This window comes from Staurois parvus, unplaced genomic scaffold (assembly GCF_062004578.1).
Source record: "Staurois parvus isolate SC_StPar_1 unplaced genomic scaffold, SC_StPar_1.0 ptg000930l, whole genome shotgun sequence".
NCBI classification, from domain to species: Eukaryota; Metazoa; Chordata; class Amphibia; order Anura; family Ranidae; genus Staurois; species Staurois parvus.
In genome coordinates, this window is record NW_028318726.1 from 348,908 (window position 1) to 373,860 (window position 24,953).

The following is a 24,953-nucleotide window of genomic DNA, read 5'->3' on the forward strand; positions in this document are numbered from 1 at the left end:
GGCAACACCAGGTGGATTTTCAACATGCTATACACTTGTGCATTTCATGTAAGGTTTTATAAGCACTTTTCAATAAAAGTTTATTGGCAGTATCACACTATTGCTTACTTCTCTTCTCTTGGGCATGTTTACCTTGATTGTGATCTTCTCATGAAGACTAATTTTCCAAACTAGGGATACTTTATCTTGGGATCAAGGGATTTTTTTTGCACTGAGGTTTAACACGTTTTTGCACTTTTTATGGTGGACTGGACTTTTTCTCACGTGTTATATAGAAGCATGCATTTTCTATGCACATGGCTATATATTGTGGTTGATTTTTATATGTGGTTGTGCAAATGCATAGTTTATATATGCATATGATTCACATTTGGTTTTTATGATTTTCATTTAGCACTTCCTATGATTTCTTTTTTATTTTACTGCAATGAGACCGGTCTGAATTGGAGGTAAGTTTTGCTACTAAAGTTGTCATTTTTCTATTTTATTCTCTTCACTTTTTGGATTACTGATTGATTTATAAAACACTGATATCTTAATTTCCCTTGAGACTCAGACTAGGTGGGGATATTTTACCAAAAGAGTACAACATATTCACTTTCAAAACTAATTTTCACTTTGCATAGGTAATTTCCACTTATTTTAGCCAATGAGGTAAAGGAAAGTGAACATTTACTTTTCAATGAATACCCAATCATGCGCTAGGAAAATTTTAAAAAAAATGTTTGCTTGCACGTGATTGGATAAATAAAGTCAGCGCAACTTCACCTCATTTACCAAGGTGAAATTTATATTTGCAAAATTAAATTTTGTTTTTCAAAGTGGATTTCACTTAGCTTAGTGAATGAAGTGTAGTGCTGACTTCAATCATGTGCAAACAAAAATCCTTTTTTTTAGTTTTAAGTGATTTTACAACGTGAACATCTGCATTGAAAGTGAACATGATCTACTCCTTTAGTAAATCAGGTACACATGCTTAATAGTTAAAAAAAAAAATCCTAGTATTTAGCAAAAGCTGAATGGCATAATTTATGATTGCAGAGATTCTAGTGCAACATATACTGTATGCTTCAAGGTTTCCAGCCCCCAAGCTTGTTGAAAAGCATCTTTGATACACCAAATTACAATGATGCCAAGTCAAGCCAAGTGATACATTTATTAATTAAAACAGCCATAAAGGGGGGAATTTACTAAAACTGGAGCATGCAAAATCTGCTGCAGCACTGCAAAGAAACCAATTACCTTCCAGGTTTTATTGTCAAAGCTGAATTGAACAAGCTGAAATTAGAAGCTGATTGGTTACCATGCACAGCTGCACCAGATTCTAAGTGTTCCAGTTTTAGTATATCCCCCCCCCCCCCCCAGTGTTATTCAAGGAGGATATACTGTACATACTATAAAATATTGCACATTGTGATTTAGTCAGTTTTGTGTGGGTGATTTTGTGTATTATGACATTGAGTGTTTTTCTGGCACTGTCAGAGAGCTGCTTTATCACAATACTGCACATTTACATAAAAATTCTTGTTAATCCTGCTAGAACTCTAATGTCCTTGTTACTTACTGTACACTCAATTGAACTCTACAACAATGTAATATGCCTTTTCAACTAACATCTGTGAAGTAGAAAACAATTCCCCTCTATGTGCAGTAACCGAGATGAGGAGAGAAGGATCTATTTGTAGTTCAAATAAGGAGAGCAGCCATAGGGTGTCAAGACCGCTCCTTCATAAATACAATAAGTGAGCCCCCCCCCCTTCCTAGCAGAATCAATTGGTAAAAGTAAAGATAAAATCTAATAACTTGTAATCTCCAATGATATATAACCAGATAGGTACACAATACAACTATCCACAGTTTTAGAGACTTTATTTATGTATAAACAATTTAAACACTTTGCCATAAATTATCTTTGCCTGTTTCTAATCTTCATTTAGCAGCAAATTAAAATAATATAAAAACTCAATGAACAGTTCATACATGTATATTACAAAAAAAACAAAGTTAATTTTTGTGGTGACTGTAAGGTGATTGTCTCAGTTTATTGTTTTGACCAAACAAACACATTTCTATTTTAATCTGAAACAGTGATTGTGCCTTCTGGCCTTCTTATATGAACAGGGTGATCAGAAGTGGTGCCCATTTGCGGTAGTGTCACAATGCCCACATCTCTACTGAAATTGATACCAACAAACTACTGATTCTAAACAGACTACACCCTGTAACTGTGTTATACTGTATTGTCCACAATGAATTTCTCAAATACAAACAAGAGGATGAATTTAACTGTAGTGAAAGCCTCCATTTTGACTCACACATCACACTCTACCCACTTCATGGATAAATTAAGTCACAGAGCATTTTGGGATAAGAGTGCAAGTAAAGTCCATGTTTTCTTATCAAAGTCTATCCTCTGCTCTTTGTTTTAGTTTTATTTCTACAAATCACTCCAAAGTCTTTTTAAGCAATGCAATAAGCATCCCTAAATCAAAATGTCAGAATACTTATCAAAGAAGCAGTCTGAGTAGTTTTCAGCAAAAGGTCTTGTAAAGGCGGCCAGTTTGAAATCTTTTAAACTTTACTCACATGTCAAAGAAGTAAGGTAATCAATGGCCATAATTATTATTTTAACAGTGACCCAGAAGAAGTGGGTAATATCAAAGGGGTACTCTTGTGTTTAGTTGTATTTTATTTTAAATCAGGCTTTAAGTCCACTTCAATATGTGGTTTTCAGCAGCAGTCAACTCATAAAAATGTGAGCTTTCTTGCTGCTTAACTGTCTCGATCATTTCAGCCTAGTGCCCCATTTAGGTCTTCATCTCCTTAGGAGAGGAGATAACAGTTGTTACTACTGATTCATCCAGGAACGGATGACAGCAGATTAATTTGTTACCTCTTTCCCATTTCATTCTGTCTTAAGAACTGGATGTTACTGCTACTGTCTGCAAGCTCTGGATATTGCTCCACTGGAAGGACATAGTATCCCTCATATCCTTGAACTCTTCCAGTGCTTAAAAGCTGCTGTTTTTCTCCTTCAGTCCATAAGCGACTACCTTCTTTTCCATCTCTTGCTTTTTGTTGTTCTTTGGCCCAAGCTGCAACCATTGCTCGCTGCCTTGCTTGATCTAGAACTCTTGCTCTTTCTTCATCAAGGGTGTCAGCAGTTAATCCATATCTAATATTTAAAATTAGTGAGGAATGTTGGAATTCAATATTCGTAAACCTGCGAGTCCTTCCATTTATCAGCAGAGTTGGCTGTGAAACAGTAACATTCACTCCACTGTCTAGTGTTTTACGACCTGTTGTCAAACCCAGCGTGACTAGATCACTGTCAGAGGATCCAATTTTGACAAAGTAATGTGTGTCCTTTCCTTCTATGTTATAGTACATTTTTTCCAGATAGTGGGCTCCGTTAAGCACCAAAGCAATTTTCCGACTGTCTTCACTGGCGATGCTGGACATTCCAGTTGTCACTTTGCCTTCCTTGATGGCAAACATTATCCCCTTTCCAATTATAGGACCAGTAGTGGCAAACCAGTGTCCCAGCTTCTCTCTTATGCTTGCATGCAGCCGCTTTACTATAGTCTGACCCTCTAATGCCATAAATGCTTGATTGTGTCTTTCAGTGGTCTGTTGAACACCTGTAATTAGCTGAAAGACAGAAAAATGAATTAGTTGTGGAAAGTTAAAAAGTAGAGCAATGAACCATTGTAAGTAGACTGTACAGATTTCTGAAGGTCATGCAGTACTGGCTTAATTACATTTTGTCCTTAATTTAACACAAAAGTAAATCACATGAAATTAAAAAAGTTATCCAATTATTCAAGAAAACTAAAGAGTTACATTAAGTCAGAAAATGGTTCACAAATATATGTACAAAACATTTATAATTTCATGTGCTACTCCACTGTGAAATTAGTACAAAAATAGCATTAAATATGAAGTATTAAACAAGCATGAGCAATATCCTCTGAAACATTTTTTCTTCTAGTAATTTTAAGGCTGACTGTTTCCAAAGTAGAGATTTTTTGAGAAGTATTAAGTCTTAAATGTGCATAGGAAAATTACGTGCCATAAAATAGAATTAACAAAGCACGTTTATCTGTGCCCAGGAAGATAATTAAATACCATCTAATTAAATGTGAGCATAACTGCTGTACACTCCACTTGTAAAAACAGCAAGCTGCACTGCAAATCTGCAAAACGTGTGTCTATTGAGTGTAGATAGAATTATGAATGGGGAATGCCTTATAAAATATTTTGCTTTACTGTATTGTGTCTGATAAAATTGCAGGGAAAAAAACTCTTTATTTCCAGTGTTCTATATATGCATTTTGTGGTCCCATTCCCCTCTAGATGTGGTTCTATATGACCATCGTCCTGCTGATATGTCACCACCTAACATATGTTGCCAATTACTCCAGCTTAGATTCACCAAAAACAAACAAATAACTTATTACTTTTTTTTCCCCAGCGGCAGATATGCCTTTGGGCATTTGTTTTGCATCCAAGTTCTCTGTCTATGGTGTGGTTCTGTGCCACTTTTATGGTTACCTTGATGTAAGCAATTAAAACTCTGCATATTATAAAACTGCAAAAGAATAGGTTGCCTTCAGGGAAAGCCCCTGTCAAAAATGATCTGAAGATATAGACAGCTGATATTTTACACCAAGCTCTGCAAATAAAAACTGAGCTTGCCAGCTACTCTGTTTGTAGGTGTATTTGGTCATACATTCTGCAACACTGTGGGACTGCAAAGAGAATACCATTTTAGTGGATGGACATGTTGCAACTAGGCATCTCTTCCTGTTCCTAGATTCCCCCTTTATCACTAATGAAACCAACAGTGTAATCTATGAATCATAAACAGGAGTAAGTAGGATATGCCGGTAACTATGTTAAAACCTATCTCTTCAGGGAAGCCTATCCTGCCCTCAGCTAATAATGGAACCATCTACTCTTCCAACCAGTCCATCCCCCACAGTTACTACCTTTTGTACCATTAGCCCCTCCCTCCTAGATTGTAAGCTCCAAGGAGCAGGGCCCTCCTATCCAGGGGCGGACTGACCATTTGGAAACTCGGGCACTGCCCGAGGGCCTGGGGTCAGTAGGGGGCCCCATGAGATGCCCCTGGTACCTTTTTCATAGGCTTTTTTGGAGTTTGGGCAAGGACACAGGGGCCCCATGATCCCCTATTGCCCAGGGGCCCCATGAGTTGTCAGTCTGCCCCTGCTCCTAACCCTCTTGTATTGAACTGTATTGTTGCTGTATTGTCTCCCGTTATATTGTAAAGCGCTGAGCAAACTGTTGGCACTATATAAATTCTGTATAATAATAATAATTTGTTCACCTCGTAGGAAGTCACCATGTACTGCTAGATCTGCAAAAGTGTTCTGTTGCTGCTTCTAATTTGTATTTATATGCTATAATGTAAGCTACATTTTTTACTTGTTGCAATATCACATGACATTGTGCTTATTAATTCCCTGATAGACAGCCAAATGTTTTACATTTTATATATAGGTCTGTTTTTAAATCCTTTTGCACATTGCTCCTTGAAATTGCTTTTTAAAATTCCACTGTTGTATTCTGCGAACCTTTGAAAATATAGATTTTATGTATATCCAATTCCTATTGCATTTCGCCATGCACTGCATGTCCTTGAAATAGAATGGAGTAAACATGGTATGCAACATAAAATGAACCACTTCCCTGTTTCTGATAAAAGCATACACTGTTTTATTGCGTTTATAAAGCACATATGCAATACCAGAGCTGCAAGCTGTATTTTTATTTTGAGCAATATATTCCCAAAAGTTATTTTGTTATACTGTAGATGGAACAGATGGCCAGCTACCTTTAAACTTCCCAGTACTATTGTTAATCAAGAAACAACTCAAGGGCATACACACAAAGATCTAATGATACTGCAATTAACATAACTATCTAGGCAGGCAAAAAGATGATCATTAAAATAAAATAGAAAATCCCATCTTAAGGAGATACAGATGGAAATGCAAAATATCACACTAAGCCATGTGTATGGAGAAGAAGCCAGGCTTACCTGCCCATTTTCACATTCTTGACTCTCTCTCAACTCATAGGAGGGTGGGACAAAGTGTAGTTTGGATCGGGGAAAGCCAGGAATTATGTTGCTCAGCTGAAATCCAAACATCACCAGCCAGCTTTGCACATCTATTGAAAGGTATAAATCAGTCTGTAGTCACTCATCACACATTGGATTCCATATATAATGCAATGATACTGGTCTAGGCTTTGCCAGAGATGCAGTATGACTTTTATGTATGATATTTTTGAATCTACTGTGTAGAGCTAATTAACTCATAAGCAAACTCTTCTATATAGTGAACAAGATTTTTCTTATAGGCAAATAAGAATATAAACTTCGGAACTTGTGGTGTACAATAAAATTAATACAAATATTATTATTTTTTTAAAGAGCATGACATACAATAGTAGAGTATAATCTTTGATAATGACATATGTGTATGTCTGATTTTATTTTGTAGTTGTTAAATGATAAGATCACCTTTGGGAATTTAGGGTGGAACATGTAACATGTTTCCATAGCCGCAGCCACCACCTGCCGCCCCCTTCCTCTGACAGTACGGGGAGAAGTTTCCCCGTACTATCTGTCAAATTTAAATACAGCGCGGCTGGGGGAGGCTCCACCCACATGGCTACATCACTCATTCACAAACTTCCGTGAATGAATGGACTGCAAGTCCTGACAGCTTTAGTGGCTGTGGGATTGTAGTTTTCAATGAAATACCATGGCGCTGTGGAGTGCAGAGGTAGTTCATTGAAGCTTCCTGTCAGAATATCTGCTTGCGAGTACATCCCGTACGGCAAGTGGATATTCTGACAGGTCTGCACGAGACCTGCATGGCATCAGCAATGTACTGATCTCTGGTGCAATACTTTCCAGGCTTCTGTAGACAAAAATAATAAATGCACATTTTTTTATCTGCAAAAAAATGTGCATTTAATATTTTTGTCTAAAAGGTGAACTTATCCTTTAAAGCTGAACTCCTGGCGAACAGCTGAAAATCATACACGGATCAAGTCCTGAGATTTGTACATCAACACATTCAGTGTTGTTGGGGAATGCCTCCTGCAGCTTTATTTAAGTGTGTTCCTCTACTCAACCAAGCTGTACACGGTTCCACATCCCATTTGAAATATACAAAATACAAAGAAAAAAGAGGACTTCAGAATACCTAATGACAAAATACATAAAATACTAATATACACATTTTATTGATGACATCATATTAAAAGACTCATAAAGCTCTATGGATTCTCACACCAAGTACGTATTGTAAAAACGTAACAACAGTGCACTATAATATATAGACACCGCCACATAGTCAGTTATCACATATAAAAAGTAAATCTGACAGGCTGGTTGTACCCAAGTTGATCATTCGATCATCTTGGGTACAACCAGCCTGCCCATAGATGAATTGAATCTTGGCTGGTCCCTGAGATTTGACCCATCTATGTCTGGCTTTACCAGACGGCACAGCCTTCCATGTGACCTGATGTTTGTAAGCTAGTACAGCTATGTAACTTCCCTGCCCCCCAGCCTGTGACTGGACAGAGAAGGAACAGCAATGACAAATGAGGTAATTTATCTGCTCTCTCTGTCAGAATGTTCTATGTTAGCACATGTGAATGCAGCCCACCTTACTGGCCCTAAGTACCATCCTCCCTCTTCCAGTGTGGATGTGCAGGGGATTACAAGAGGCTAAGTGTATTACAACTCAGTATTTACAATTTTAGGCGTGACTCACTAGTCACAATTAAAACACATTTAGTTATGTTTTTTTAATACGTAACTGCATTCATTGGTGTTTTTAAACATCTACCTGAAATTCAGCTTTGAAACACACTTCTATGCATCTCAATAAATGTAAAGTGATTCTAAAGGCTTCAATAAAAAAAAAACAACAAAAAAGCAACAAACATGTTATACTTACCTGCTGTGTGTAGTGTTTTTTGCACATAGCGGCCAAGATCCTCCTCTTCTCCGGTCCCCCACTGGAGCTCCAGGCCCCTCCCTCCTGTCGGGTGCCCCCACAGCAGGTGACTTGCTTTGAGGGTACCCGAGCAAGCGCACTCCCCAGCCGCTGCTACGTGTGTCCATTCACAACTTTCTCTCCTCATTGGCTCACTGGCTATGGTTGCCGTTGGCTCCCTCTGCTGTCTCAGCCAATGAGAAGAGGGAGTCATGGGATAGCTGTGACTCCAGTGCACATTGCTGGATCAAGAGGGGGCTTAGGTGGGTTTTAAGGGGGCTGGGAGGGATGCTGCACAAAGAAGGTTTTTCACCTTCATGCATAGAATTATGAGAATGAGCTGTCCTCCCCTTTTAGAGCTTAAATCCAGACAAACAGCTAAATATCATGTATATTGGTGAAATTTTTTTACAGCTAAATATCATGTACAGTGGTACCTCAGTTTACGAACACCTTCAGTTAATGTAATTTTCAGTTTGCGAATGAAAATCCATTGAAAATAATGCCTCAGTGTACAAATTTTTTTCACAATACAAAGCAAGTTTCCCCAGGATGCGTTGCACCTGGGAGGTTTATAGTGCAGCCCCCATGCATGCTGGAGTCTGTGGGTAGCACGTGGCATCGAGTGTGGAGGTGTTGGAGCAGTTTTTGCATCAAGTTTTGGAGCCATTCTGGAAATGTTTTAACATGTCCCTGTACAGTATTTATGCCTTTAAAGTGCACTTTATAAAGAGTTTTGAACAGATAAGACTTTTTAAAACTTTTTTCTGACCTCCGGAACGGATTAATTGGTTTTCAGTGCATTCCTATGGGAAACCGCATTTCGGTTTATGAATTTTTCACAATACGAAACGTCTTGGAGAATGCATGAAATTCGTAAACTGAGGTATCACTTTATTTTGGTGAAAATGTTCTACAGCACCATGCAAAGCAATCAACCATCAACAGTGCTGATCCATTTTCTCAATCTGAATGTTGCTGTGCAGGAGATTACAGAAGGCTGATATCAAGACAGATTTAGATACATGTTCTAGTCCTTTGTAAAGATACATGTAATGAGCTTCCTAATTAATACATAATTTAATTATATTTTGTTTTTACGTCTGCGTGTTATTTATATTTAAAGATGTAAAATTACAACACAATCCTGAAATGCAATTCTGAAGACTGTCATTATCTCTAAGCAAGAATACTAATTTATTATGAGTAGTTTGATGTGGAGCAGTCTTTTCTAATAAAGGTTAATTAACAAAACAATAACTAGACTGAACATTTCAGTATAAAGTATAAAATAACCCCATGTCAAGCCTTCCTGTAAAACAAAACAAACAAAAAAACTGGCCTTCATACTCAGTCATGTTTGTTATATTAACCACTTGCCCTCCAGAGGATTTGCCTTCCTTCCTGACCAGGCTATTTTTTGTGGTACAATGCTGTGTTATTTTAACTGACAATTGCACAGTCATGCAGCGCTACACGCAAATTAAATTTACGTCCTTTTTTCCCACGAATAGAGCTTTTTTTAGGTAGTATTTCATCGCCTGTGTGCGTTTTTTATTTTTTGCACTATAAGAAAAAAAGTCCATCAATTTTGAGAAAAAAACAATATTATTGACTTTTTGCTAATAACACCTTCCTGCCCGGCCTATAGCAGATTGACAGCCGGGCGGGACACTCGCCGTTGTGACTGGGCATCATATGACGTCCTGTCAAAAGCAGCCATTCACGCGGCCGCGCGATCTGTCACAGCTGTGTCACAGGGACACAGCTAATGATATATCACTACACCGGCCCCTTTCCAGTGTCATGTGACCGCTGTGACCAATCACAGCAGATCACATCTCGATTGTATACAATGGATGGCTTCCTGTCATGCCATTCATTGTATACAATTATGTTGTAAGCTGTGATTGATCAAAGCAGTCACATGGTACAGACAGGGCCAATCACAGCCCATTTGCATCATGTGATGAGCTTTGCCCAATTACAGCTAATCACAACAAAAGACTGAATTAATCATTCAGTTTCATTCAGTAACAATGATTGCAAATATCAATGAAATACAGCAATCATAATGTGTAAAAAAAAAAATCCTGATCACTTGTCCGGAGTAGTTCAGTGTTACTATCGTAACATTGTTTTGTTTTGGTCACTGTGTTGAAAAAAAAAGAAAAAATAATGTAATAATAAATAATTTAAAAATTAAAAATAAAAATATATATATATTTTTTTTACATACTGTCACCAGTCAGTGTCCCTGATCACCACCACACCCGTTATATAATCACACTGTACTGGACTGGTGACAATATGTAAAAAAAATATTGTTTGTTTTTTTTAAATTCTACATTTTCCAAAAAATTGTAACAAAAAAATACAACCTCCAAAAACCTCACCATGACTCTTACTAGATACCTTGGACTGTCTATTTTTAAAAAATGGGTAATTTGGGGGGTATTTGTACTATGCTGGCATTTTCAGGCCTCAAGAAATGAGATTGGCCGTCGGTACATTGATCGATTGTCAGATATATATACCATGGTTTGTGGACTCTATAACTTTCCTACAGACTAAATAATATACACTAATTTGGGGTATTTTCACCAAAGAAATGTAGCAGAATACATTTTGAACTAAATTTATGTTATTTGTAAAATTTTATAACAAAAATGAAGAAAAGAAGGTTTTTTTTTCAAAAGTTTCAGATTTTTTTGTTTATTTAGCAAATAATAAAAAACTCAGTGGTGATTAAATACCACCAAAAGAAAGCTCTATATGTATGAAAAAAATTATAAATTGTTTTTATGGGTACAGTGTTGCATGACCGCGCATTTGTCATTAAGGTGCAACAACACTGATAGCTGAAAATTGGCCTGGGCAGTAAGGAGGTAAAGTACCTGGTATTAAAGTGGTTAAACATGTCCAGTAAAAAAATGTAAAAAATCTAATTTCATCATAAATTTAGGCCAAAATGTATTCTTCTACATGTCTTTGCTTAAAAATAAATCAGAATACGTCTAAATTAATTGGTTTACGTGAAAATTCTAGCGTCTACAAATGGTGGTATACAAGTGAAACGCAAAAAATTAGAGTTCATTTATTTGAGATAGACTCATTACATGCAAAGCAAGATAGTTCAAGCCGTGATTTGTCATAATTGTGATGATTATGGCTTACAGCTCATGAAAATCCCAAATCCACAATCTCAGAAAATTAGAATATTGTGAAAAGGTGCAATATTCTAGGTTCAAAGTGTCCCACTCTAATCAGCTAATTAAGGCATAACACCTGCAAAGGGTTACTGAGCCTTTAAATGGTCTCTCAATCTGGTTCAGTAGGAATCACAATCATGGGAAAGACTGCTGACATGACAGTTGTGCAGAAAACCATCATTGACACCCTCCATAAGGAAGGAAAGGCTCAAAAAGTAATTGCAAAAGAAGTTGGATGTTCACGAAGTGCTGTATCAAAGCACATTAATAGAAAGTTATGTGGAAGGGAAAAGTGTGGAAGAAAAAGGTGCACAAGCAGCAGGGATGAACTCAGCCTGGAGAGGATTGTCAGGAAAAGGCCATTCAAAAGAGTTGGGGACTTTCACAAGGAGTGGACTGAGGCTGGAGTCAGTGCATCAAGAGCCACCACACACAGACAGATCCTAGACATGGGCTTCAAATGTCGTATTCCTCTTGTCAAGCCGCTCCTGAACAACAAACAACCTCAGAAGCGTCTTACCTGGGCTAAAGAAAAACAGACCTGGTCTGTTGCTCAGTGGTCCAAAGTCCTCTTTTCTGATGAGAGCAACTTTTGCATCTCATTTGGAAACCAAGGACCCAGAGTATGGAGGAAGAATGGAGAGGCACACACTGCAAGATGCTTGAAGTCCAGTGTGAAGTTTCCACAGTCTGTGTTGATTTGGGGAGCCATGTCATCTGCTGGTGTTGGTTCACTGTGCTTCATTAAGTCCAGGGTCAATGCAGCCGTCTACCAGGAGATTTTAGAGCACTTCATGCTTCCTTCCGCAGACGAGCTTTATGGGGATGCTGACTTCATTTTCCAGCAGGACTTGGCACCTGCCCACAGTGCCAAAAGCACCAAAACCTGGTTCAATGACCGTGGGATTACTGTGCTTGATTGGCCAGCAAACTCGCTTGACCTGAACCCCATAGAAAATCTATGGGGCATTGCCAAGTGAAAGATGAGAAACATGAGACCGAACAATGCAGAAGAGCTGAAGGCCGCTATTGAAGCATCCAGGTCTTCCATAACACCTCAGCAGTGCCACAGGCTGATAGCTTCCATGCCACACAGCATTGAGGCAGTGATTGCTGCAAAATGGTCCCAAACCAAGTACTGAGTACATATGCATGCTTATACTTTTCAGAGGTCTGATATTTTTCTACGTACAAGCCTTGTTTTATTGGTTGCATGTAATATTCTAATTTTCTGAGATTGTGGATTTGGGGTTTTCATGAGCTGTAAGGTATAATCATCACAATTATGACAAATCATGGCTTGAACTATCTTGCTTTGCATGTAATGAGTCTATCTCATATATTAGTTTCACCTTTTAAGTTGCATTACTGAAATAAATAAACTTTTGCACAATATTCTAATTTTTTGAGTTTCACCTGTATATACTGAGATTTTTATTTTATGTTTTATTTTTAAAGTAATGGTGGCGATCAGCGACTTATAGCGGGACTGCGGCAGGCATTGTGACGCTGGGGGCAACTGACTTGGTGTCACTGACATCCCCAGTGACACCAATACAGTGATCTAATAAAAAGCACTGACACTGTACTAATGGCACTGGGCAGGGAGGGGTTAACATGTGGAGTGATCAAAGGGTTAACTGTGTGCTGTATTACTGTAAGCTGTGTGTGTGAGCTTCACTGTAAGCACACTGCTTTGCATGGCTCTGCTATGCAAAGCCATGCATAGCAGTGTGGAGGAGATGACAGGGGAGAGAACTGTATTGTTTACTTACAGTCCTCTCCCTCCGTCAGTAAGGCCGGGACCCGGTGATTGACAGCAGAGGCCGAGAATATCGGTGTGGGTAGGGCGCATGCACCCCCTACCCGCAAATGCAAAATCACGTGTGTATATATATATATATATATATATATATATATGATTTTGCACACCCCTGCCGCCCTGTGGCAGTATATCTGCTATATGGTGGCCGGAAAGCATTTAATAAAGAACCTATTTTTATTTTTTATAACCGTGAATCATATGCAATGTATTTGCTTCCCTGTGTGTTCTCATGTTTCATAATGGAAGATTAGCACAGCTTTGATGGTGTATGTTGTCATCAAATGAAGGAAGCATGCAGGTTGCACTATTAAACATTTGAAACATAATTTCTCAAAAAAAATGTTATATATTCATGTGAATGTGTTTCCTGATGACAGATTGAAAACATCTCTTGTATTTTTGGCCAACACATTCACCTTGCTTACTTAACTAAACCTGTGAGAATTTGCCTGTCCTCAAACATCCTTATTGTCAACCACAAAAATAATGGTCGGAAGTACTCATCATCACGCACTAGGAAAGCCTCATGCAGTAGGTGTTTTCTCAGTCCAAGCTTTATAAAAGAGACCTTAGATGCAGAGGTGTCCCTAGGGTTGGTGTCACCCGGCGTGGTAACACGTCACCCCTCCAGAGAGGAAGGGGTGGTGCCGGTGTAGCGGTAAAATGAGTATCCCGACCCGTGAAGATATGTATCCCCTGAAGCAACTGCGCATGTGCCGGTTTCAAGCCGAAGAAGCTGATCTCAGACTTTAGCACAGATCAGTTATAGCGTTCAATCTATATGGGGTTAACTGATCTTGCAACCCATAGTGATCCACAAAATCAGCTTCAGCAGTTTGCAGCCTGTAAGGGGTTAACTGTGGCAGCTCTGTGATCGGCTTCTTCGGCCTGAAACCAGCACATGCGCAGCTGCTTCAGAGGATACATATCTTCACAGGATACTTATTTTATGGCTACACCGGGGGGAAGCTGTCACTGTGCCGGGAATCTGGGATCAGCCCAATAACTATCCAGGACCTTCACAGAGCCCAGACGTTCTGCTGGCATCCTGCTCCTGCACCCTCTGTGATGGTGTCACCTGGTGCGGCCCGCACCCCCTAGAGATGCCACTGCTTAGATGAAAAGCTGCCTTTATTTGTTTTTACTTCTGTGCTTATTACTAGCTCAGGGGCAGTGATCTAGAAGATGCTCTGTTCCACTACGTAGAAACTAGCATGCAGCCTGTATGTAGCCTGTTAGTCAGAGAATGGCATTTTCCATTTGGTGCATCTCACACAGTAATTTTGCTTTAACAGAATCTCTTTACTTCATATGTTAAGCTGAATACACTGTTTAGAGCATTGCCTATCAGAATGATCATTAGCCTCTAGCATCAACCAAAGAATGCAATCAGTTTGTCTCAACCTCTCTCATTTTACAAACACCAATCTTAAACACTGTTATATTCAAGTAGCTTGCTATTTTTAATGATTGATATGAAATAATAACAGGAGGTTGAGTGTGTTTTAATATTTTTACAACTCTCAGAAGTATTTACTTATTGCCTAGTAAATATTCTTTTCCTTGATCTAATGCCTTAGAAAGGAATACGTTGTAGAAAACAAAAAGGCGTTACATACATTACTTGTGTTCAAACAGATATCTACAGGATTTTATTTTAGTTTCTTAAATTGGTTCACTATACAGTTTGCAAGCCTAATCTTTGTTATAACACGAGGTATTCTACATTTTCTATAACATCTGTAAGTGAAAAGAACATCTACTACTGTGGGGAATGTAATTATGCTGTTTACAAGCAAGATATTTGATATCAAAATAAAAAAAAATGTTTTACAAAATACAGCTCTTTTTATCAAATCTTGTATTGCTACAAACTTGAACATTGGAGCACTTATTTCCATAACCTTTTAACTGTTTTGCATGATAGTTCTTGAACATAATTGATACCTTGTGAATACCTAATGTGTACCAATGAACTGGAAGGATGGAAGATGCGTAATATTGCAGTTGAATTAACACACACAAGGGGAGTATTTCCACTGGACAGAGGACAGATGGTTTTTCAGTAATTCTGTATTCATAGGCTAAAGCTACTTATGCACATGCGCATACACCTGCAGCACTTACAGTATGTTCATAAGTCTTTAAAGTGCATGTACAGTCCAACATGTTTTTTGTTTTGAATAATGTTGGGAAGGGTTAAACCCCTATCAGATTAATTTTGGATGTATCTGCCATGCTGGGAGATTTACCATTACTTCCTCTTGAAAATGCAATGGGAATCACCCCAAAGTTAGGGGGATTTATATCTTAGACAGTTGTCACCAGAACCTTTGTTACCATTGGGATATTTCATCTCACCTCCTACTCTCATGACCACTCTAAAATGTGGGATTTTCCCTTATTTTCTTGATAGTCATCAGGGCAAACTGAGGGGTGAATATCACATATGTACACACATATACAGCATTAAAAACTTGCAAAAGCTCTAAACCTTCCTTACTCTATCCAAAACTAAAATATAATGTATCCCACTGATATTATCTAAAATGCAAAAAGAGGTTTATACTTACCTGCTCCATGCAAAGATATTGTACAGAGCTGCCCTTTTCCTACTCTTCTGGGGTTTCCTGAAGGAGCTATCCACTCCTCCCCTCCTGAGTGTGAACCTATGGGCATAGTCATGTGCTATAGAAGCACTCATGTGGGCGCACTCCTAAGCTGTGTGCAGCCATAGACAAAGACAGACTCAGCCATGCTCCTCACTCCCTCCTCACTGGATTTGATTGACAGCTGCAGGAGTCAATAGCTCCTGTGGCTATCAGTATGCCCTCTGAGAGCAGGGAGAAAGACCAGCACTGCTGCAGACAGACAAATCACTAGATTGAGGGAGGAATCAGGTAAGTATTTAGGGAGGTAGCGGGGGAAACAAGCAGCAAGGTAAAGGATTTTACCTTAATGCAGGTAATGCATTAAAGTTACAAAAAAATCTTTTGACTTTAGAACCTGTTTAAAGTGGCTGTAAAGGTAAAAAACCTTTTGTGTGCAGCAGCCCCCCAACTCTCCCTAATACTTACCTGAGCCCCATCATGATCCATCAATGTGCACGAGAGCATCGGCTCTCCATGGACTCTCCCTCCTCATTGGCTGAGAGCAGTGGAAGCCGTTGGCTCTGGCTGCTGTCAATCACAGCTAGTGAGCCAATGAAGAGACAAGGGGTGGGGCCAAACCACTGCTCTGTGTGTGCATTGACGTGCAGAGCAGTGGCTCCAGATTGAGCCTGCTTGGGTGCCACCATAGCAAGCTGCTTGCTCTGGGGGCACTAGCCAGGAGTGCCAGTAGGGGACCCAAGAAGAGGAGAATCAGAGATGCTCTGTGCAAAACCACTGCACAGAGTAGGTAAGTCTGATATATTTTTTAAAATGACCTTTAAAATCACTTTAATGTTTTCCTAAAGTGGATACTAGATAGGCAACATATCTTACCTGTAACATAGTTTTTTAAATCCATTTCGGTGCTCAGTGGATTGTTGTTCTTAAACATGTATAAGTTGAAAGGAGCAGGATCTTGCCCAATTTTCCTCCACATTGTATAATCTGGAGATATCCAGCGTCCGGCCAACACATCATAATCTCTCTGAGCAAAATGTACCAGCTTTGTTAGTGGATCATATAGACCTCCATGAAAACCAACAACAAGCTGAAAGTTTGGATTTGAATCAAAGTAAACTTCACCATAAGGTGTATACTGTAATTGCTTAATCATCACTCCATTGATGCTGAAAGCTGCCAGTGGTGTGCCTGTATTATCTGAAGCAATGTAGTATTCTTCCCCACTACTGCTTTCCATTGCAAAAAGATGGCCTTGCAGGTCATAGTACAAGGAAGTTATTTCTGAGTTTGAGTGATTATAGACATGGGTAACCCGTGTTGGGTTGTGTAGATCAGCATAGAAAAACTGAAGATGAAGACCTAGGTTAGTTTTGCATGAAGCTCTTCTTCCTAGTCCATCATATCGATATTGTACATTCCATCCAAGAACCTTGTTGTATGCCCTAGTGAGAAGGCCCTTTGAGTTATAATCAAAAATATCAGCACCTCTTTGACTTAAGAATCCATCATCATCAATTTTGTATTGCACATCCCCCAAACGTGTTATTCTGTCTCTGAGATCATATCTTAAAGGCAATAGACGTATGCCATTCCCAGGAGTCAATAGATATAGATTCCCATTAAGGTCATAGTTATAACGCCATGTTTGCCTGTCATTGACAGCAACAGTTAACAGCTGACCATCGCCGTCATATTCATAGGTATACTTTGTTGTGTTGGCATAGGAACCAAGTTTCAGCTCTCTTTTTATAACTCGGCCCATACTATCATATTGCACAGTCATCCAATACATCAGTGATCTAAATATTTCATATTGGACTTCTTTAATTCGTCCATGAGTATCAAAATGTTTTGTTAGAGTCATTACAGCTGTAGTTATGATCTGATTAACGTCATAGTAAATCACTCCAAATTTGCCAAAATGTTCAATTTTCCCAGAAATGTCATCATATCGGTATAATTCTACAGGCAAAGGAGTTTCACTTATTATAGGCTTAAGGCTAGCAACTCGAAAACTATTGTCATGATAAGTGTAATCAAATCTGGCATTCACCATGCCTTCTTCAGAAAATCTGTAGATTTGTTTGTCCACTAAAGGTCCGATTTTCCTATAACGGATTGTACATGAAAAACCACCACTTTGAAGATTCACCATTTTTAAAACACCTGTTGTTTCATCATAGCCAAAGGTGACTGCTGTGCTGTCATAAATAATCTCTGATAACTTGGAAAGTTTCCCATATTTATAGAATACTTGTCGACCAGTACCAAGAAATGATGTCTTTAAAAGTCTGCCATCTTCGCTAAAGTCAAAAATGATTGATGCATTGCTTTCTGGAGGATTATAAATGTTTCTGATGTATCCAACTGATGTGTGAGTTGACATACTATGTCGAGCAACACTAGGCATGGTTACAGAGTATAGACGGTCTGATGAATCGTATTCGAAGATGTATTGCCGTTGACTTTGAAGAAGAAGCACCATTGACTGCAAGCACAATAAAACAATATTTACTTCATTATTTAACATCTACTACTGGAAAGTTCTAATATACAGTATATATACAATATATATATATATATATATAATTAGTAATTAGGTAGCAAAATAGATATAAAGTACAGGCACCTAAAAGTGTCTGGGCAGATCTACAGGAAACTCTGCACCCCCACATAAAGCATATGAATTCCAGGCCATTCGGACAGGTGAAGCTTAGTCAAAGCCTGTGTTCCTTAAAATACAAAAAAGCTGCATGTAAGAAATGATTTCTGAACATACTGGACATGAAGCAGCTCCCCACACCCTCACATCGTGGGCAAATGCCAAGGTGTGTTGACAGACTAAGCTTTGGTACTTCTTGGTAGTACTGAAGCTTGCCCATAACTTCCTACCTCCTGAAATCTCCTATTAGCTAGTTAGGCTGCCCATCAAAATCATAAGCGAACAGTAATGTATGTGGGGTGTGGCTTATTGCCAAGCTCTGGCGCTATATGGAAATGTCAGTACCGGCTGGGATTCTGGTGTGATATGAGGTTTTGAGTGACTGCTGCAAATATGTACATTTTCCTCTAGGTGCAATTAATACATGTTGCAGTTTCTTGTTTTATTTTAATGACTCTCTGAGTCTCTTTAAGGGCTATTTTAGAAAGATACAACCTCCGCTAGGAAATAAAATTTTGAAGTGTAAATTTTCATTGTAAAGATTCCCATTTTATTACTTGAATGCACAAAAGCCAGTCTATATTTTATGACAGTTGTGTCTTAAAATGTATTTCATCTGAATTTTATATTTTTGAAATACAGATCCACATTTGTAGACTTTAAAAGCTGTAACAAATTTTATGGCAAATACATATATAAAACAGTTTGAAATTATTTCTGCAAGACAAACATTTCCTTACAATAAAACATCATCTGCTGGAACATATTTTAGTAACCTTTCCCATTCTTTATTAAACTTTGGAAGACTATTCTAAGACCCAGGATTCCTTTTGGAATAAACATTAACTTTTACTATTTCACAGTTTCTCTTTTAAATATAAAATGCTGCATACAAAATATTAACTTGATTTTACATATTATATAAGTCTGAACGTAATGCAAGAAGTGAGTAGTGACTATATATGAGCTTTAGCAGTAACAGAAATTATTTATTTTTACCAATATTTTTAGGACTGCAAAAACTTGCATTTTTAACTTGCATTTTTAAGAATTGTGATTTCAATTAATTGTGTTGCACATTTCTTTGATCAATTTCAAAAGAATGACGATTATGTACAAAAAAGAAAAAATCGGTGAGAAGCTAACTTTCAGGTCACTGATATTTCTGCATATCAAAATTAGGTATAAAATATGAATAATATTAAGGTCAACACTTAAAGGTATGGCTTTTAACCTACAGTTGGTGGCCACTGGGTAAGGTGATGACTTGCAGTCTTAATGTGGTCTTACCACTGCTAGTTTACATTTCTACCTTCTATCAATCCTAACAAGGATACTTTAGCCTCAAATATCCTCCAGTTTATTATTTTATATGTTATAAATACCTTTTCTAAGTAAGTATAGCTCCAAGTTTTTCCATCGGCAAATGCACGAGAAATGATTCTGCCCTGTTTGTCCATCTCAGTTCTTTCACTCATGGCCCCACGCTGAAGCCCGGACAACCGACCATTGAAGAAATATGACACGTTGACAGGAGCTAGTCCACTGCTTGGAAGCCAGAGAAGTGGTCGTCCTAGCTGATCATAAACTATGCGGAGAGTAAACTTTCGATGATCATCATATATTTTTTCAGTATGTGAATTCCTGTCAAAATCTATGGACAATAAATTTCTCCCATGGACCTGTGAAAAACAAACAGGTAAGCACTTCTATAAGCGGTTTAAAAACAAGTTGTTATGTTTTAAACTTCTTTAAATATACAGTATATACTTAATGGCGTTATACCCCTTATCAAGTTTAAGAGTAGAGTCAACATTTCTCTGCTATTTTCACAGACAATTTGAAGCAAGAAATATATTACACTATATGAAATACATTTGTCAGTCAGCATAGAAAGCAGATAAAAGTGCAAAATGAAGGAAAACCTGAATAGCCCCCATACATCTGGTTAGTAAATAAACAGAAAATAATGCCTGTGCTAAGGATATTTTCTGAGGCATATGACTTTTCTTTTAACTAGCATGAATATAATATTATAATTACCGGTATATTCATGTGAACTTTACTAATTTATACAATACCTTTCTGTATTCTGTCAAAGCAACTATACATTAATGGGTTTAAAAATGTAAAATTAGGTCGGCACCTACTGCTCAAAAATAGGTTGTTGAAAATTAAAAAAAAAATTAAAAAAAGTAAAAAACTAGGTGTATGATTATTAATAGCTTACATTTGGGCATGCCCATCTTGAATCTCTTTACAGTGACACTGTAAACTTGAGAAACATGACAGTGAGAACCATATTTTTTTTATTCTGTACTGGTGGAATGATCACAAATTTTCTGACCCAAGTAGAGATGGTTGGCATGCTACAGCTGCTAAGGCTGATCATATGCTATGCAATCTGATTGTAAAATCCCTTTTAGATCTGTCATTCACTATGTAGTACCAGAGACTTCCTGATTGGATACAAATGAAATGGATTATTTGGATAGGTCACATATTATATAGTTTTGGTAAGTCTAAAGCTCACAACACATGTTACAATCTGATTGCACAATCTCCTTAGATTTTGTAGAGAAAGGACCTGCTTGTTTGGATAAATGGTGTGATTGATTGGTTAGATAAAATAGGTGCTAATGCTACATAGTTTATTTTAAATTTTGATTTAATAATTAAATGTTAACTATTGCTATAGTATCAATTTAAAATTAAAATAAGGTCAGTATATTGTTTCCTTTATCAATGGCATTCCATGCTGGGGCCTTCCACAGAGGGTAGTTGAAGCCCTGGCTAGTGCATGCATTTGCCCACCTCCTGTGAGTATATGTTTTTTAGCATTTTGTGGGCTGTCCACCTTTCTCAAATCCCAGTTTTTAACCTTGTGTGGTTGGGAAAGCTGATTGGTTAGATTAGCTATGGTTAGGTTAGGTTTCCTGTTTGATGTGGAAACACAGGAAAGACTTTTAATCCTTTTCTGGACTTTGGGACGTCTGGGGTAAGGACTATTATAGCACATAAGTGTTTCCTTTTATAGATATGCAGATATTTTTTTTTAATATCATTCAAAGTATCTAAGGCACACTGCTAAAATCTAGAGATGAGCGAATCGAACCTGGCGAAGTGGAATTCGTTTCGAATATCAGGAAAAATTCGATTCGCATCGAATCCGAATTTTAGCAAACTTCGGGTGCACGAATCAAATTTTTCCCGATCAGCCGGCAAAAGTGTCACTGCAGAGAGCTCCGCTATTTCTGACAGTTCTGACAGTTCATTTACAGCGGTTGAAACATTGTATCTATTTGTTTCCATTTAGGATACAGATGTTTTTATTCGGAAATAAATAGATACAATGTTTCAACCGCTGTAAATGTGAAGGAACTGTCAGAGAACTGTCAGAAATAGCGGAGCTCTCTGCAGATACACTTTTTGCTGTACTTTAATTCTTCTTCTTTTCATTCTTCTTCTTCTTCTTTTCATTCTTCTTTTCATTCTTCTTCTTCTTCTTTTCATTCTTCTTCTTCTTCTTTTCATTCTTCTTTTCATTCTTCTTCTTCTTCTTTTCATTCTTCTTCTTCTTTTTCTTTTCATTCTTCTTCTTCTTTTCATTCTTCTTCTTCTTCTTTTCATTCTTTTTTTCATTCTTCTTCTTCTTCTTTTCATTCTTCTTCTTCTTTTCATTCTTCTTCTTCTTCTTTTCATTCTTCTTTTCATTCTTCTTCTTCTTCTTCTTTTCATTCTTCTTCTTCTTCTTTTCATTCTTCTTTTCATTCTTCTACTTCTTCTTTTCATTCTTCCTCTTCTTCTTTTCATTCTTCTTTTCATTCTTCTTCTTCTTCTTTTCATTCTTCTTCTTCTTCTTTTCATTCTTCTTTTCATTCATTCTTCTTCTTCTTCTTTTCATTCTTCTTCTTCTTCTTTTCATTCTTCTTCTTCTTCTTCTTCTTCTTTTCATTCTTCTTTTCATTCTTCTCATTCTTCTTTTCATTCTTCTTTTCATTCTTCTTCTCATTCTTCTTTTCATTCTTCTTCTTCTTCTTTTCATTCTTCTTCTTCTTCTTTTCATTCTTCTTTTCATTCTTCTTTTCATTCTTCTTCTCATTCTTCTTTTCATTCTTCTTCTTCTTCTTCTTTTCATTCTTCTTTTCATTCTTCTTCTTCTTCTTTTCATTCTTCTTCTTTTCATTCTTCTATTTCTTTTCATTCTTCCTCTTCTTCTTTTCATTCTTCTTCTTCTTCTTTTCATTCTTCTTCTTTTCATTCTTCTTCTTCTTCTTTTCATTCTTCTTCTTCTTCTTTTCATTCTTCTTTTCATTCTTCTTCTTTTCATTCTTCTTTTCATTCTTCTTCTTCTTCTTTTCATTCTTCTTTTCATTCTTCTCATTCTTCTTTTCATTCTTCTTTTCATTCTTCTTCTCATTCTTCTTTTCATTCTTCTTCTTCTTCTTCTTTTCATTCTTCTTCTTTTCATTCTTCTTTTCATTCTTCTTCTTCTTCTTCTTCGTCGTGCCCCGTGACTGCCCAAATGAGTGAAGTGTGCGGTGATTCTAAGATCGACGGCACTCATCTGCATGTCATACTGACTGACAGTATTATTTCTCTTCCCCAGCAGACTCCAAGGGCATTTAAATTAAAGGTACAGTGTTCTGCACTAATATAAAGGCTCTCTGAAGCCTAGAAACCCTTTTAATAAGTTAAATTCGCGGCGAATAAATTCGCATCGAATCAAATTTCTCCCGCAAATTCGGCGAATCAGCCGAATCGAATTTTTGAATAATTCGCTCATCTCTACTAAAATCCATAGAAAAAAATGAGTATTTATCCAAATGTGTTTAACAAGCAACTTACATTTTACTTTTAGCAATATACTTTTTCAATTGGAAAAATGTCCTCTGCCGTGCAGGAATTTATTTGAAACTGAACATTCCTGTCTGCACTCCCACACATGATTTCAATGTTGTTATATAGTCTACAATGACATTCTTAAATCAAAACATCAAAAGATAATCTGTTCTTCCCTTCAGTACTAGACTTAGATCATACATTAAGCTTTTATATTTTACTACTACCTACCACTTTGCAATAAAAACGTAGCATTGATTTTTGTGTTTTAGAATTGCCCTTCCATTAACACATTTAAATATAGTTTTCTGTAACAGTCTCAGAAAAATACATACACATCATCAAAGAAAAGTGAGCTTTTCAAGCAGTTGCATGTACATAATATGGCTCCCCTTTTAAAGGGATACATTCTAATATTTAAATATGCACATTATTAATAGAAAAACAGCAAAAACACCCCACTCCACCCAACCAAAACCAACATTTTATTAACTCAAAACTAATACTGGTTTTATTGGGGTGGCTTGTTTGGGTCGGGTGGGTTTAATTGTGAAAAGAGGATCAATTATGATTTTGTAATTGTGGAATATATATATAAATATGCCCATATGGGGAGAAATACGTTGAAGGGTTGGGAGAGGGTCTGCAAAGCCATGCAAAGCAGTGTGCTTACAGTTGAAAACACTAACACAGCACACAGTAAAACAGTACCCAGGTAACCCTTTGATTACCCGCATGTTAACCACTTCCTGCCCAGTGCCATTAGTACAATGTCAGTGCTTTTTATTAGCACTGATCACTGTATTGGTGTCATTGGGGATGTCAGTGACACCAAGTCAGTTCCCCCTGGTGTCAGAATGCCCCTGCCCCTGCCCCTAAATCACTAAATGCCACCATTTCTTGTAAAAAGAAAAAAAAAATCATAGCATACAGGTGAAACTCAAAAAATTAGAATATCATGCAAAAGTTCATTTATTTCAGTAATGCAACGTAAAAGGTGAAACTAATATATGAGATAGACTCATAACATGCAAAGCAAGATAGTTCAAGCCGTGATTTGTCATAATTGTGATGATTATGGCTTACAGCTCATGAAAACCCCAAATCCACAATCTCAGAAAATTAGAATATTATATGCAATCAATAAAACAAGGATTGTACATGGAAAAATATCTCTGAAAAATATTAGCATGCATATGTACTCAGTACTTGGTTTGGGACCCTTTTGCAGCAATTACTGCCTCAATGCGGCGTGGCATGGAAGCTATCAGCCTGTGGCACTGCTGAGGTGTTATGGAAGACCAGGATGCTTCAATAGCGGCCTTCAGCTCTTCTGCATTGTTCAGTCTCATGTCTCTCATCTTTCTCTTGGCAATGCCCCATAGATTCTCTATGGGGTTCAGGTCAGGCAAGTTTGCTGGCCAATCAAGCACAGTAATCCCACAGTCATTAAACCAGGTTTTGGTGCTTTTGGCAGTGTGGGCAGGTGCCAAGTACTGCTGGAAAATGAAGTCAGCATCCCCATAAAGCTCGTCTGCAGAAGGAAGCATGAAATGCTCCAAAATTTCCTGGTAGACGGCTGCGTTGACCCTGGACTTAATGAAGCACAGTGGACCAACACCAGCACATGACATGGCTCCCCAAATCAACACAAACTGTGGAAATTTCGCACTGGACTTCAAGCATCTTGCAGTGTGTGCCTCTCCAGTCTTCCTCCATACCCTGGGTCCTTGGTTTCCAAATGAGATGCAAAAGTTG

At 37.7% G+C, this 24,953-nt stretch overlaps 1 protein-coding gene across 9 annotated transcripts in view; it reads right to left on the reverse strand.

Annotated features, from left to right (window-relative positions):
* Positions 1–1,852: 1,852 nt before the first annotated feature.
* The window catches only part of TENM2 (teneurin transmembrane protein 2), a 1,359,942-nt gene continuing 1,336,841 nt past the window's right edge, over positions 1,853–24,953 (reverse strand). For all 9 annotated transcript variants that reach the window (XM_089656707.1, XM_089656704.1, XM_089656705.1 and 6 more), the window contains 4 exons: positions 19,739–20,035; positions 16,565–18,179; positions 6,065–6,195; positions 1,853–3,651 (listed from right to left, as the gene is read on the reverse strand). In XM_089656707.1, coding sequence (XP_089512833.1) covers positions 2,890–3,651; positions 6,065–6,195; positions 16,565–18,179; positions 19,739–20,035 — 2,805 coding nt within the window. In that variant the 3' untranslated portion in view covers positions 1,853–2,889. The remainder of the gene's footprint in view (positions 3,652–6,064; positions 6,196–16,564; positions 18,180–19,738; positions 20,036–24,953) is intronic.